Source organism: Poecilia formosa, unplaced genomic scaffold (genome assembly GCF_000485575.1).
Source record: "Poecilia formosa unplaced genomic scaffold, Poecilia_formosa-5.1.2 Scaffold279, whole genome shotgun sequence".
NCBI classification, from domain to species: domain Eukaryota; kingdom Metazoa; phylum Chordata; class Actinopteri; order Cyprinodontiformes; family Poeciliidae; genus Poecilia; species Poecilia formosa.
Window position 1 is genome coordinate 59,009 of NW_006800218.1, and position 15,180 is coordinate 74,188.

The 15,180-nt window shown below is 38.2% G+C and overlaps 1 protein-coding gene across 3 annotated transcripts; it reads right to left on the reverse strand.

Annotated features, from left to right (window-relative positions):
- Window positions 1-206: 206 nt before the first annotated feature.
- On the reverse strand, window positions 207-9,462 carry cnga3a (cyclic nucleotide gated channel subunit alpha 3a). 3 transcript variants are annotated; one of them, XM_007571339.2, is made up of 9 exons: window positions 9,193-9,462; window positions 7,836-7,950; window positions 7,620-7,709; window positions 6,153-6,302; window positions 4,316-4,375; window positions 3,597-3,851; window positions 3,364-3,465; window positions 3,177-3,283; window positions 207-3,065 (listed from the first exon to the last, which is right to left on the reverse strand). In XM_007571339.2, the coding sequence occupies exons 2-9, from the start codon at window positions 7,934-7,936 to the stop codon at window positions 1,669-1,671; spliced, it is 2,262 nt and encodes a 753-aa protein (XP_007571401.1). In that variant the 5' UTR covers window positions 7,937-7,950; window positions 9,193-9,462; the 3' UTR covers window positions 207-1,668. The 3 variants fall into 3 exon arrangements, with proteins under 3 accessions (XP_007571401.1, XP_016536871.1, XP_016536870.1); XM_016681385.1 differs by lacking the exons at window positions 3,597-3,851; window positions 4,316-4,375 and having other exon boundaries at window positions 6,153-6,257; XM_016681384.1 differs by lacking the exons at window positions 3,597-3,851; window positions 4,316-4,375.
- Between the last annotated feature and the right edge of the window lie 5,718 nt (window positions 9,463-15,180).

The following is a 15,180-nucleotide window of genomic DNA, read 5'->3' on the forward strand; positions in this document are numbered from 1 at the left end:
GAACCTTTAGATGTGTCTCTACTTCAACACACCTGTGTCAAATAATGAGGTCGTTAGCAGGACTCTGGAGAATCTGACTGCACTGAGGAGGTGATTCAGCTGTTGGATTCAAATGTGTTGGACCGGGGAGACATCTAAGTGCTGCAGGACACCGACCCTCCAGGACCAGGATTGCCCACCCCTGGTTTAGTGTGTCAAATCTTTTAAAAAAGCATCTCTTGGCTCGTTTCCTATGAGTTACTGATTTGCACACTTGTCCGTGCAAATGCCAAATGTGCAAGGCCTGTTTAAGGGAAACAGCCACAATACGTGTTTGATTTGGCCAAGTATCTCAGGTATGTAAAGAATTTGCAGAAAATGTGAAAAACCCTTCTGTAAACTCTCCAATATGCAAGGTAAATAAAGTTGAAAAATTGTAGCTTTGTTGTAAATTCCTGTATTCACATGGTATAAAAATAACTGGCATTTGATCACTAGCTTAAGTCACAGATTTCTTTTCTGCATGGTAAAAAATCTGTGCCAAAACGTTGTGCTAATGCTGATATCTCAGCAGTGATATTACGCAGTGTCACGTTACTCTGTTGATTCACATCCTGGAGTCTTGAACTGGCTACAACTGATAACAGCTCAACCTACTTTCTGATTAATGTAGCAATTAACTTTTTGGCCACATGGGGCACTCAAAGCATCCCCAGCTGGTTAGTTCATTATTAGAAATGGTCAAAATAAATAAATAAAACAAAATGGTCACTTTAACTCTATTGAGTAAATGGTGCACTGTGACAAAATGGTACACAGTTCAAAAAGTGACAGTCAAAGTTACAAAATGTAGTAGGACTTGATGTTTCCTAAAATTAATTTAATTTTCTAATGTTTATACCCATGTAGCATGTTTTTTGATAAACCAACACATTTGGCTGGATAGGAACCAGTGTGATATTACTTACGTGGATGGTTTAAAGCTATCTAGAAACACCAACATTAAAATTCATTTATCAGATTAAGTAATAGATGCTGTATGAGGAGTTGTAGTGTTGAGCAGTTCCAGCTTGTTGTTAATTGAAAAATTATTTTCAATTGCTAGCATTTAAAGAGGCTGGAATTGTAAAGTAAGGCAGGAATTGTTAAGACAGTGATAGTCATAAGCAGCTAATTATGATCCATCAGAAATTAGTTGGATATGATCTGTTTTCAAAGTAAGTTTGACACTTTTATTCACACATAGACAAAGAAGTTATTTAATATGAACATTTTATTTGCATATAACAATCATATTTGTAAGAGTATACTGACGGTAACATATAAACAATACTGGTTTTTTAAAATGTTGAAATTTTTATACAATAAACAGTGCAGCTTAAGAAGAGCAATACATTTACCTGAATAATCTGAATTCTTATCAGGGAAAAAAAAAGTCATCCTAAGGCTATGAAAAGCCAATTTTTGGCATAAACAAGTGCTTCCACTCAACACACTCAAATTGTTTCAAGACGACAAAAGTAGCGGTCAGTCAGAAAGCACAAAAACAGTCTCTCTGCTTTCACTGTACACAGTTTGACACATAATGTGATGATAATAAACACGACGTATAAATAGTTAAAAATGTGGGCATTTATATGAAATAAAAGAGAATCAGTTTCAAAGTTCTCCAGTAAAGTTTTTTTTTTTTCACTGGACCTTTTTGTCTTTGTCAGCCACCACTTCGGAGAGGTCCTCTGGTTTTATGGATTTCACTTTTCCCTCCATCTGAGTGACCCTCTGCTTCAGCCGTGCCTGGGTGGAGGTAAACTCTGCCATCAGCTGAGCAAACTTGGTCTGCATCACATCCAGGTTGTCCTGCAGTTTCACGATCTTCTCGTCCAGATCTTTGGGGTCTGCGCCCGCATTCGCCACCGCCTCGTCGATTAGGTTGTCTTTCATCAGGATGGCTTTGCCCTTTTCTTCCAGAGCTTTCTTGGCATCTGGATACTCAGTGAGCGCCTCCATCAAGTCGTCTTTGGACAACGCGAAGAGATCAGAGTAACCCACACTTCGGATGTTGGCCGTTCGTCGGTTACCGGCTTTACTCCCCTTGATGCCTAAGATACTGATTTCTCCAAAGTATGCCCCGTCGCTGAGCACCACAAACTGAGTGACTCCGTCATCAGCCACCACTGCCAGCTTTCCTTCCTTTATGATGTACATCTCCCTGCCAATATCCCCTTTCTTACAGATGTAATCTCCAGGACTGAACACCTGTGGCTGCAGCTTGAGCACCAACTCGATCAACAGACCAGCTTCGCAGTCCTGGAAAATTCGCACTTTCTTTAGCGTATCCAAATGGACGTTGATGGCAATTTCTGCCTTAAGCTTGTCCGGGAGAGTTTTCAAAACTTCTTTCTCATCGCAGGTCTTCTTTTCAGTCCAAAGATAGTCAAACCATTTGATCACTCTGGCCTCCAAGTCTCTGGTGACTTTTCGAAACTGCATGTATTGCTTTATGGAGTCGATCTTTGCCTGAAACTCGGCACGAGAGGCATTCATGTTGGAGATCATGGCACCAACGTTACCGACGATACTAGCAAAGATTAGCACACCGGTGAGAAAGTCCCCAATGACAAAGAGGAATTCAACATCTTTTACTGGTGCTGGGGTTTCTCCGATAGTGGTGAGGGTGAGTGTCGACCAGTATAGGGAGTAGATGTACTTTCGTGCCAAGCGACCGTGCTCTGGGTGACTGATGTTAGGATAGACCCATGTGTCAGATCCAAAGCCGATGCTTTTCGAAATGGAAAAGAAAACACAAGCATTCCAGTGGATGATGATGAGGATGTAAAGCACAAGATTGCTGATACGAAACATGTTCGGGAAGCTGGTTCTTGTCTCGGTGCGCTCAAAGAACTCAAAGAGCCTCTGGATTTTGCAAAGACGGTTGAAGCGAAACTCTGGGTTGTCAAATCCATACTGCAGAAAGAGCAGGTCTGTGGGTATCATTGAAATCATGTCGTATTTGAACTGAGATGTCGTTCTGTATTTAGCTCTCAGTTTTTTGCTGTCTTTTACCAACAGTCCTTGTTCAAGGTAACCTAAGAGAAGCAAAGCACAAAATAAGAGACCAACCCACAATATACAGTGAAGATTAACTTGCATAAGAAAAAAAACACATTTCCTTCATTAAACATTTCCAGAATTCGGACCTGTTCTTGATCTGACAAATGTGTCCATGTAGTAGATGATGTCTGAGGTATAGTCCAAGACTATCCAGAGTTTGGTATACGAAGATTGGAGCTCATTAAAGGAGGCCCTAGAAAAAGAGAGAGAAGCAAAAATCAGCAAAGAACTTTTGTATTCAGGAAAATGATAGTAGTACTAACAAGACAGTACCTTGTTACAATCATGATCAGGTTATAAAACACTGGGCCTGCAATGACACTCAGCCATCTGTAGTACTGGTCCGTAGATGGATCCATCATCCAGTTTTCTTTCCTGAAAACAACTTGGTACTTAATAATGGCAATATGAAAAACATTACACAGAAAACAGATTTTTTTTTCCTTCTGAAATTCAAATTACAAGCTGGACTAGCATCGGCCTACAGTCTCTAACACAATACTCACGGAGGTTCCTCTTTCTTCTTATCGTCTTTTTTATCATCTTTCTTCTCGTCTTTCTTTTCATCTTTCTTCTCATCTTTCTTCTCGTCTTTCTTTTCCTCCTTTTTCTCGTCCTTATTTTCATCTTTCTTCTCATCTTTTTTTTCCTCCTTTTTCTCGTCCTTATTTTCTTCTTTCTTGTCTCCGTCTTTATCATCTTTTTTTTCCTCTTCCTTTTTCTCGTCTTTCTTAATCTCATCTTTTTTGTCCTCTTTTTTGCTAGAGATCACAAGCTCAGTCTTAACAGTGTTGAAAAGGGACTCAGAGTGGGGAGGGATGCAAAAGATGCAAGCTACCGATCTACATAGGGAGCAACTTCAGGAAGACTAACAGAATTGAGGTTTTTGTTGTAAGGTCCGATGTAGGTCATATTTCCCGCCAGCAGATGGCGCAGCATGCTTAGAGTTCTAATGGAAGTAAATTCGTCTCTAATTTGCAAACCCACATCCACTTGCAACAGAAAAAGTTAAGAAGTCGAAGGGAAGCTGTCATTATCACCATAATTAGTATCAGTATTTATCTTTATGATGCTTGTAAAAGGAACAGGAAGAAGGGAAATACACTTTCTACGGTTTTTGTTCTTGCTACTGACTAACTGCATTAGCTACAAGAGGGGAGGCTACAAATACTACAATGAATAGATGTATATCTATATTTACTTCTGAAAACTTGGGTACACTTACTCATCTGTGTTGTTGCAGTTATTTATGTTGTAAGTAGCAAGAGGCCACTTACTGGAAAGACTTAGAAAAAGAAAAACAGGAAGAAATGTCTTAAGATATCTTATCAAGATATATTTCCAGATACTAAAATACCTAAAAGTGAAAGTAATTTTTTTTAAAACAAACTTAAGATCTTTACAGTTAGACAACAATCTCATATACAAGATTATTTTTTGTTTTCAGTTGTGTTTTTTTTTTTTACCATATCAGTGCTAAATTTTATTGTCTTGTATATTTGACAATATAAAAAGTACCAAAGAGGCATAGGGCCAAAAAAAATAAAAAGTAAGAATCCTTTTTTTCAGTAATGAAAATAATAGACTGCCCTTACTTAGTCTTTATCTTCAGAATAAATACATAACACATATTGAAGCCTTGCCTGCTCTAGTATAGATGTTTTATTTATTCATTTATTTGTGCTCTTTACCTCTTGTCCACACCCAAACTGAATGTTGGGCTGAGACAAAAAATATCCTAAAAACCTGTTTTCCATGAGGACATTTTATAAAACTTTGTGTCATGAACTGGATACACAGAGGTTTGCACATTCCCACCAGCGACTCCAATTTTCCTGACTACTTCCATAGATATCGGCTTTTGTTATAGAGTTAGGCTTATTTTTTGTTTGTTTGTTTGTTTAGCTAGGTTAAAAACAAGCAGCGAATCACACCATGTTTTTCAAACTTGCAGTTATAGAAAAGACCTCACACTCAACTCGAGTGTGACCGAGCTCACACTTTGAGACAAAAATAAAGCAGTTTGTGCTATTCAGGACCTTCTTGTTTTTATCATTTGTTTGTATTTAATGTCACTGTTAGCACCACATGCTAGCATACCATAGATTTAACACAGATCTTTGGTTCTAAGAAATGGTCTGGGTCAAAACTAGAGTTGCCAAATGTCTCATATTTGCCGGGATGTTCGGCATTTTAAGCCAAATTGAAGTGTGCCTTATTTAGCCGCAGCCTGCAATTTGTATTTACAAACACTAGATGGCACTCCTCTCCTTACTTAACAGATCTAGATTAGAAAATATGCTTGGTCTGCTGGCGCTTCTGATCCGAAGCTAAATCGAAAAATGTGTTTTACATGCCTATATAGAGGGAAAATACAAAGAACAGGAGACTCTTCGACTGCAAAAAGGTATAAGAGCAAAAGAACAGGTGACTAAAGCTTTTTGCAGGTTATGCCATCAGGAGTTTTCAAGCGGATATGGAGGTGAGAATGATTAATCTCACCTGTTTTAGTAAAACTTACCTAATGTGCTTTTGAGCAAAAATGCATATTAGGTCATGTTTATTTAGAATTAAAAAGTAAGTGTAATTAGTTTTTAACACTACACATCTTGATTTAAAAACATCCTTCTGTTTACTGAGACCAGCTGAAAAGATGTAAGAAAATAAAAACATTGTGCTGATTAAATCCCTCTTGTTAATCTTTCACATTAAATGGACATAACTCATTCAACTCATCAAATGTTGAATGAGTTAAATCCAATATTTAATCTTACTCAAATGTTGGAGAAATAAAAATATATTGTGGGATGATGTCACAATTGATACACAATTGACGTCATTAGTCCCCCGCACCTTGGTGGAGCTGTCCCTATTTTGGAGGTGTTGCTTTGGTAAGCTTAATCATAACAGAGTGTAAACCAAGTATGTAGAATCCGATATTGAGCATATGATTGAAAACTGTGGCTCTCGCTACGTGATTTTGTTTAACGTAGCGCCATTTCAAAAGACACTATGCTGTAAATGGACACCGTCTAGTGACTACAAAACAACAGCATACTTACTTTTTCTTTCTTTGTGCGTCGCTCTCCCCACCGGTTGCATCCTTAAGGGCCGGGGCCCTGATGCGCTCCAGGAAGGAGTCATTCCTCTCCTCTACAGGGTTCACTCTGTGGGATACCCAGTTCCGCAGCATGAGGAAGAGGTAAGACAGCCTAAAAGGTCAGCGGGAGGTGAAACAGTACAAAATGACATCGCTCTGCACCAGGATGGATTATTCATCATGTTGGCTTACAGGAAATACAAGTTGTGTTGGAGGTAACTAATATGACAAATGTATGAAAAATAAAAGTTCTTAATATTGATTCCGTACTTGTACGCTTGGGTAAAGCGATGTGTAGGACCTCCAGATGGCCATTAGAAGTAAATGTACCTAAATGTATTGATATCCTTAGTGACTATATAAACTTGCACCTACTCCCAACGTCTATTGAAATCTTTTTATTGGTATTTTCAGTTTCTCCAGTCTTTGTCCTTATTCGCCCCAAATTTGAACTTAGGTCACAGGTTCTGTTTAAATTTGGGTCAAGCAAAGGCCTATGCCTTCAAGCAAAGGAAGGCATAGGCTGACATGTCAAAGTACATCCTCACTTTCGCTTTTCACTTTCCATCTGCACTTCTGTGCTTACAGTAGCCGTGTCTCCATTGACCATACGATTGCGCAATTTAACATTTTGAAAATAAACTCACTTAATGGAAACAAGGCAATAAAATAGCAATACAAAGTCTTGGTGCTGGGATGAGGTGGTCTTTTGGCCCAATTGAAATTAGTTTATTTTGCAAAACTGCAATGGAAATACTTTGTTTTTTTTTTTGCATCTGGTTGTTGATCACTGGTTGTTGGTACAGTCATCACAAAGAAGAAGATGACAGAAAGTAGTTGGAGGATGATGGTACGACATGTTTTTTAACAACTTATTGCGTGAACAAACTTATTCACGTCAGATTTCATGTAAATACCTCAATTGTGAACTTGCTACTTTTTGACCTTAGCGGAGTATTGACTATAGTTTGGGTACATTTCTAATTGAAACACAGCTACTGTTGTCTTTACAACAGTTTTTCTGCTAGAAGAGACAAACTAGGCTTTGCATCTTTACTTCCTGTTAGCAGCCCACAAGGCACAAATGAGTCCAAACCATTTCAACCTGCCTTTTTGGTGCAAACATCCACGTGGAGATCAAACAAAGCAAACTCTACTTGCCAAGGAAAATTCTCAGAAGACTTATTACATTACGGTGTATCTCTGAAATGACCAGGAAGTCTTGGCCTACATCTCTGTTTTCTTGTCATCCATTCAATTGATCAGGAAAAAATAAAATGCTGATCTGGACCCAAAGAACTGAGTCGGCAGAAGCAACACAATGAGTCCCTGGTGTTATAAATCTAAATCTAGACAGTCAAATAAGTTTTTTTTCTTACTCTACCCCTACTTATTAGCACTCAGAATGTAAAAGTGCATAGACGTTCACCTGGCCAATGCCCCTCCACCTCTGTGTGGGCTTCTGCGAGACCCTAAGGACAATGCTCTTGCGGAGACGTCTTCACAAAGAGAGTGGGCCCTAGGAGACAGCAGATATGGTAAGAGACACTCATTTGATTTTGGAATCTAAAAATTATTACAGCACTCCAAGGATCTCCAGTATCAGAACGCAAAGTGAGTTTATTCCCTAACTCGGCTTTCAGACCTGCTGTCCCCATTTTCCATGGCAGCGAGTTCATCGTCGGATGTGTTGGTGGACGGCCGATGTCTTGCTGAAAAGGAGCTTTCACTGCACACCTTTGCCATATTGCTGTAGCCGCCTGTGCGGAACAAACAAACACACACCCACACACACACACACACACACACACACACACGCACACACACACGGTCAGTTGGGGTGAAACATCGTTGTGAATTAATTAATTAATGGAAGGTGTAAATGTGTTGACTGGGTCCCGACATCTGTGTGAGAGTGCCACCTAAAAATACTTCTTGTTCCCTGAACACTAAACAAGATCAGTGTCGTCTTTTGATGAACCCACCCAGCCGGCTTTTAAAATAAGCTATGGCTTACAGGTAGAAAGAATGCAGTGGCTGTGTTTAGTGGTGTATACAGCAGGTTAAGTCTATTAGAACGCAGCTTAGAGAGCAAGTACAACAGTAAGTGGCTGAGAGCCCCAGCAGGCTGCAGACACGGCCCAATCTGGAGAAGAAAAAGGTTCTATTTTTTACATGTTGCACAGAGATTCACACCAGAGTCTTAAAATGCACAGTTTTCATGATCCTGTTCTGTTTTTACGAAGACGTCTCGTCTTGTCTATGTCCAGGTAATGACTCGCTGATCTCTGGGTACAACCGGTGGTTGTAACACGTGCACTCATGTAGATTACAGATAATACCGAGGAGTTAAGCTACCCCCACTAAATTCAATCACACTGAGAGCATTGCCAAAAAGCTAAGTGTTTGAAGGGTGACGGGGGGTGAAATCAGCGGCGTCTGCGCCGTAAATATGAGCCAGCATCACTATCGTGCTGCTATGCAGCAACTTTGTTGACTAGCTTGTTTACGTTTATGCGCTGCATCGAGAGAGCAAAGGTCACTCGGCGTCACTTTGCTGTGATTTGAATATTTTTTGAGTCAAAGGGTCAAAATCTGTCTCTCGAGCTCAGTGGCGTCAACAGTATTGTCATTTCCTCCGTTGTGACGCAAATTTATGGATTTCTGTAACTGAATTTGAAGAATGAGAAAATACTCAAAAAAAGCTTTAGATTTATAATAATAATAATGATAATGGTAATATTGGTATAGCACTTTTCTAAGTTCTCAGGGACACGTAGAGGAACAATATAAAAACAAACAATGTAAAACAGAAGAACTCACAAAGAGGACATATGCATTAAAAGCTATTTTAAACAAATGGTTTTGGCTTTTTTTTATGTCCATACATGACATGCAAATCTAAAGCAGCAATACTACTGTACTATTCTGCAGCCTTACAAGGATTCAACACTGTCTTTTCCATTTTACAGCTAAATAGTCACAGTGAACCTATAACTCACTTGTTTGATGTTTTCTCACGCTGACATTCTCAAACTGGCCCCAGTATCCACAATCCTCTCATTTCTTTGATATAGTTCCATCTTCCCAAATGAAAATGGGATCTTTCTTTTTTCTTCTTCTTCTTTTTTATTTTATTTATTTTTTTTACTACGTCTTTGCTGGTGTTTTGCTTGATCCAAGCGAGGTATTCCAGTAGAGTAGTCCCCGGTGCGCAGTCACCACAAAAATAACTGAAGGCTGTCCATAATTAGATCCAGGAGCTCTGCAGCCTGAGGTCGGTGCAGACTGAGCTCCCGGCTCCCAGGAACAGACAAAGGGGAGGAGTCCTGCACCGTCGCTGCACCTGCCATGACCACCTCTGACAACAGGTTAGCCAAAAAAAAGCCATCCAGTTGCAAATGTTTACATAGTAAGATCATATCTTGCAGCTGGATTTGAATCTGTCTTTGTGGTTGTCTGAATCAGCAGACAGCCACAGGAAGCTTAAAAATGTAATCATAAGAAAATGAATGCAGCTATTTTCAAATTAAAAAAAAAAACTTTATTGACCCAAAGGGAAATAAAATTTTGCTGTAACTCAAATTACTCAAGATTCTTCAGAGTTAATTTAGATGTTGATGGCTGTGGGACAGAAAGATCTCCTGTAGCAGTCTGTATTACAGAGAATTTGAAGAAGCCTCTGACTGAAGGCTCTAAGTTTTTTCTGTGACCGTCTCATTATGTGAAATTCTTGTTTGTGCCGTCATCTCCAGAGGTTCCACAGTAGTCCCTCGTAAAGAACCAGACGTCTTCACCAGATCGTTGAGCAGCTGTAATGTGTCTATTTCAGTTTTACACTAACACCCTCCAACAACATTTACCATTTTCTCTTATGACCCTCATTTATTTGGTAATATTCAGTCCCTCACTAAAATATTTATATCAAGTCTTGACTTTGACTGGACCACTCTTTAAAGACATGAATGTGCTGTGATGGTGGCTCTCCACCGATGGTCCACTGTGATGTTTTGCAACATTGTTTTATTTGGATCAGTCTAAATCCAAATCTGAAACTGGAGGATTTTCAAGTAGGTAATATGTTTTATATACACTGTAAAGATTATGACATATATGACTAAAATTTAGGGGGTCTTAATTCTCTCACGCACCTTTTCAGCTCTTCCCACAAACCCTCCATGGATTTGACATCAGGATTTTGTGAAGACCACTCCACAAATGGGTATGTTAACATATGATGAGGTATTTTGTGTGAAGTGTAGCGATATTTATGGTACTTCTAAAAGAAAACATCACGGGTCTCGTTATAGCGCCGTTGTGCCGTCCAACCGCCTGCTGGCCCAGGCATAAGGTTAAAGAGAAATCCCTTGGCAATATACGGCGTTGCCAAGCTAATCCCAGATTAGACTTGAGTACCTATTTCAGCCAGCTAATGCCCCCTCGCTTAAAGCAATAGAACGTTTTGCCTTTTGTGTTAATATTACATTGAATACGCCGTCGGACACACGCTGTATGTTCCCTGTGATCGGCACTTTGATGTTTTCAGCTGAGAAACTCTATTAGAGATCGTCTCCTTTATTTTGATTTGATCAAAAACACATGAATTTGGAAAGTTTTTGTATCTGAGTTTTATCACAAACTGAATGAAATGAGGACTGTGATATCGTTTAGATTAATCACTATTTAGAGTAGGTTTAAAATAACTTGCTTATTGTGGTCTTTTTTTTATTTCAGTCAGGGAGTGAATTGGCCAGTAGACCTCAGGTACAGTGATCTTATGAGAGCATTCCTGCTAAAAGTCAGTCAGCCCTCACGGCATCTTAAATCTTAGCTTTCTAAAGTACAGTTGCTCCTCCCTCATTAGCTTACACATGAATTTGCCACGAAAGTGCATGTTTTGGAGTTTTTATGTTGTCTTTTGGTGCTGAGGACTTTTTTTTTTTTTTTTTGCTTTAGCTTCATTTTTGGTTTTTCAGTTTCTCTTGTAAGTTACACTTTGCTATGAAACACTAAATATGTGTGGAAAGAAGGTTAGATCAGCTCATCAGGAAGGCCAGCTCTGTCCTAAGATGTAATTCAATGCAGGTGTTAGGAGACAGAAGGATTTTGGGTAACATCACACTAATGGACAGTATGTCCCAGTCTATGCATGAAGCTGTTTCTACGGAGCTCCTTCAGTGACAAATCACTGCATCCTAAGTGCATAAATCAGCGTTACCACAGATCCTTCCTCCTAGCAGCCATTAGACTATGACTATCACTACTCCAGACAAACTCAATAAGTCTCTGTTTGCAGCTTTTCTTATAAATAGTCTGTTGTTGCCTTTATATGCACAAATGTACATGCACTTTTATAAATTTTTTAAATGATCCTACTCATGTTCTTGTTCCTTTGAGTCGGAGAATAATATTTTTAATAAGCAAACGTAACATCTTCATTGTCATTGTACTTTTCCTTACAGTGTACACAAGCGCAACAAGATTGGGGCACAGTTCTTTCCTTTTTGCAATTATATGAAATAATAAATAAGTAAATAAACACGCTATACACAATCTAGCATGACATCACATAGTGTCAAAAAGCGATTTTCAGGGTTACAGTCCTGTTGTAAAAAGTGTCCCTCACTCGTTTTGTTCTTGTTCTATTCTAGAATATAGCAAAGCAGATTATTTAAAGCTAGATGTTTAGTTAATGAGGTCTTTTGTGAGGCAACTAAGTCTTATGAAAAATAAAGACAGTAGATTCACTGTAGATTTTTGTACCGCTTTCTCAAACTTAACACGAGCAAACCGCAGGTTCGGCACCGCTTGTGAAGACAAAAGTTCACCACAAAGAACTCTGATTCAGTTTGCCTGTAATTAAATTAAGTATTACTCATGTGCTTGAATATAATCTAATCAAGACAAATCAAATTAGATCAAATCAAACTTCTTGTCATTTTGTTGTGGTCTAAAATGAAGCACAATAGGGCTTCACTGGGATCTCTGATGTAATTGAAACAAGACAAAATTGTGCAATAATGTCGTGTAATATAAAGTATAGTTTCCTTACAAGGAGCAATCTTAGCTTGTCTCGTTTCATTGGCTGTTTGACTTCCTTATCCCTACGAAGGAATCAAAGATTTTGGATGCCAGTTCTAATAAATTGTTAGGGTCTATTGTTTTCTGTGGGCCTCTTTATTCTTGCTTGTGAGATTAGTTTTTGATGAAAGTTGATGGAGAACCACCATGTCGGTGTGTAGTTGTTGGATTTTGTGTCTTGTGGTGTTGAACTTGTTCAGAATAGAAACATTTTGTCCTCAGCCTTTCAAAGTGCATTACACCATAGATAGAACATCATATGAAACAAGCAGCAAATATTTTATTTTGTCAAATGCCATCATCAAAATAATGAAAAATGTTGACCAATGTTCCAGTTTCAGTAGATGAAGTTAGCTCTCGAGTCTCTTATTTATGCCTGCTCTCATATTTTTGATCTCCATCTGATAGCCTTTCATGCTAACAAGATGTGTGGAAATTACAACATACTAATTCGCTATTTAACAATATTCCATTTCTTCAGGTTGTTGAAAAACATTACTTTAATAGTCAAGGTTTCCCCCAGTGTATTATTAGCCTGGCGGGCCACCAGTCTTTACTTGTGCCCCCACCAGGCTAAGCATTGTTTACTTATTTTAGTTTATTTTTTAAATTGCCTTTTTTTAAAAAGACTTTATAGTTGGGGTTTAGGTATTAAGTTTCCAGTCTTCCAATAACACATAATTGTTAAGTGATATTTTCAAATTTCCTGTCAACTATAAAAAAACTCAAAAACACAGTGAACCGTTGCATGACTGCCGTAGCGCCCCAAGCACCTCGCTTAGCAAGTTTTCTGGGGGAAACCCTGCTAATTACTAATTTAAAAAATATATAAGTAATGATTGTAGATTTGTTTTTGCCTGTCACATGGATCGTAACAAAAAACACTCATACACTGGAAAAAAAAAAAGTTTCTTTGAATCAACTTTTAAAAAATAAAAAAAATTTTGGCAGACAATTATTAGTTTTGCTCAAGCTATATTTCGAATAAATCCAATTTCAGAATCATGAATTACTGCTAATAAAATTAACTGTACCAAATTAGAGTAATTAATTTTCTTAAGTTGTTTCAGAGAAATGTTTTTTTGTTTGTTTGTTTGTTGTTTTTTTCAGTGTAGAGCGGGTTTGATTGCGGCTGTTGATCTGAAAGGACCGAGAGGCACCAAGGCAAAGCTCCCTGAGGCGGCCGGCCAAAAGGAAGCCTTATTCAGGCAGCAAGTAAACAACACAGACAGCAGCTTTTGCTTACATGAAAATTAACCCGATAACATAACTAATCTGCTCGCTCGGTTTTCATTGCATTGTTTAAATTTATTTATTTGTTCGGCTTTATCCTGCTCGGTGCGGCTCGCCAGCTTGTCACACGGCCAACCCAGAGCTTCAAGGGTCATCAAATTACCACATTCACACACTCATGTACAGGTGTTTTCAAATCACTGATTATATGATAAGCATGCAAGAAAGAAAGAAAAACACTCACACAGGCATGAGGAGAACATGCAAACTAAACAGGCCAGATGGAAACCGGAGACTTTCTGACTGCAAGGAGGCGATCTCAGTGTTTAAAAATGATTAAAACCCAGCTGAAAGCGACGTAAATGTTAGCGTCTTAGCAAGACAGGCCTCACAATACGGAGCTTTGCAAAGATTTTGATGCTTGTCACACATATGAAATAGGAGTATTTGATTAGACTTCAGGAATTTACTCACTCTTATTTGTTTAAACCAGGGAACAGGAATCAAAGAAAAGGTGAAGATAAACTCACATGCAAATATTTTAGAGAGTCATTTGAGAAGCATTTGATCTCGAAATAGTAATTAATCCTATTTATCAATGTTATCATTAACTGTAGACATGTATTTCTCACAATTTCAAGAACACTGAGAATTATTTTTAGTCTACGTGAAGTGAAACGTTTTTTTAAATTAGATTTAAACAAAAAAAAAAGGTACTGAGATTAAACATATATAAACATGAAGTAAAGTTTAAAAAAGTCAATTTTACATAATACTGGCCCTTTAAAAAATTCACAGAGGTCAGACCAGTGTCAGATCGACATAACAAACATTAGCCACATCCGGGGGGGCAGGGGTGGAAGACATTTTTAAGATGCCACAGACGTCTGTGATGACTACGAAACGCTCTCAGATTGAACTCTACAGCTGAAGAGTCCTCAGCGCTGCCGAGAGTCGTCTGATGATGCCGGACATCACTCATCAGATGCTAGAGATTGAAGTGCATCTGCTCTGTTCCGGCAGAGGAGATGACTTATCCTCTGCCAAACACTCGGATGTGGTTACTATAGCAACCACAAGGACATGTTTTTCTTCTTTTGTCGAAGAAGCTCTGCTCCCTCAACATGATCGTTTCTTTCTGTTTTGTGATTGTTTTACACTCTTCGGCTGTTTGTTCTTCTCTCTCTTACAATTGTTACATGACATTTTTTAAGGTTCTTTTTTTTTACATGTTACTATTATAGAAAGCAGAAGCTCTTTAAGCCACTAAAAATAAAAAATATCAACAAATCAAGAAATTTTAAAGTGAAAAGTTTGATGCAGGTATATGTCTTTGTGGACTGAAACTTAAGATAATGTATCTTTAGATAAAACGATAAGTTGCTGTTATCATCCATATAATAATTTCACTGCAAAAACACAAAATCTTACTTAAATGGATTTATATGAACATTAAATTCCACTCATATTGTAGTAAGCTAACCAATAGTTTCATATGTACGCTGCAAAAACACAAAGCCTTGTCAAGTATTTTTGGTCTAGTTTTTAGTTTTTAGTGCAAATATCTTTGTGCACTTAGAATAAGACAAAACTAACTTACAAGAATCTTTCTAGCAAGATATAGGAGTTTATTTTAAGTAAATAATTCCTTAATATTTATTTTAAAAAGTTTGTAC

Excerpts from the sequence above, each read along its gene's own strand:
- cnga3a (XM_007571339.2), bottom strand. The coding sequence starts at position 7,936 with ATGGCAAAGGTGTGCAGTGAAAGCTCCTTTTCAGCAAGACATCGGCCG. Across the intron at positions 6,303-7,619 it reads GGTGGAGGGGCATTGGCCAG|GCTGTCTTACCTCTTCCTCA; the intron begins GTGAACGTCTAT and ends CTGACCTTTTAG. Across the intron at positions 3,466-3,596 it reads AAGAAGAAAGAGGAACCTCC|GAAAGAAAACTGGATGATGG; the intron begins GTGAGTATTGTG and ends AGTTGTTTTCAG.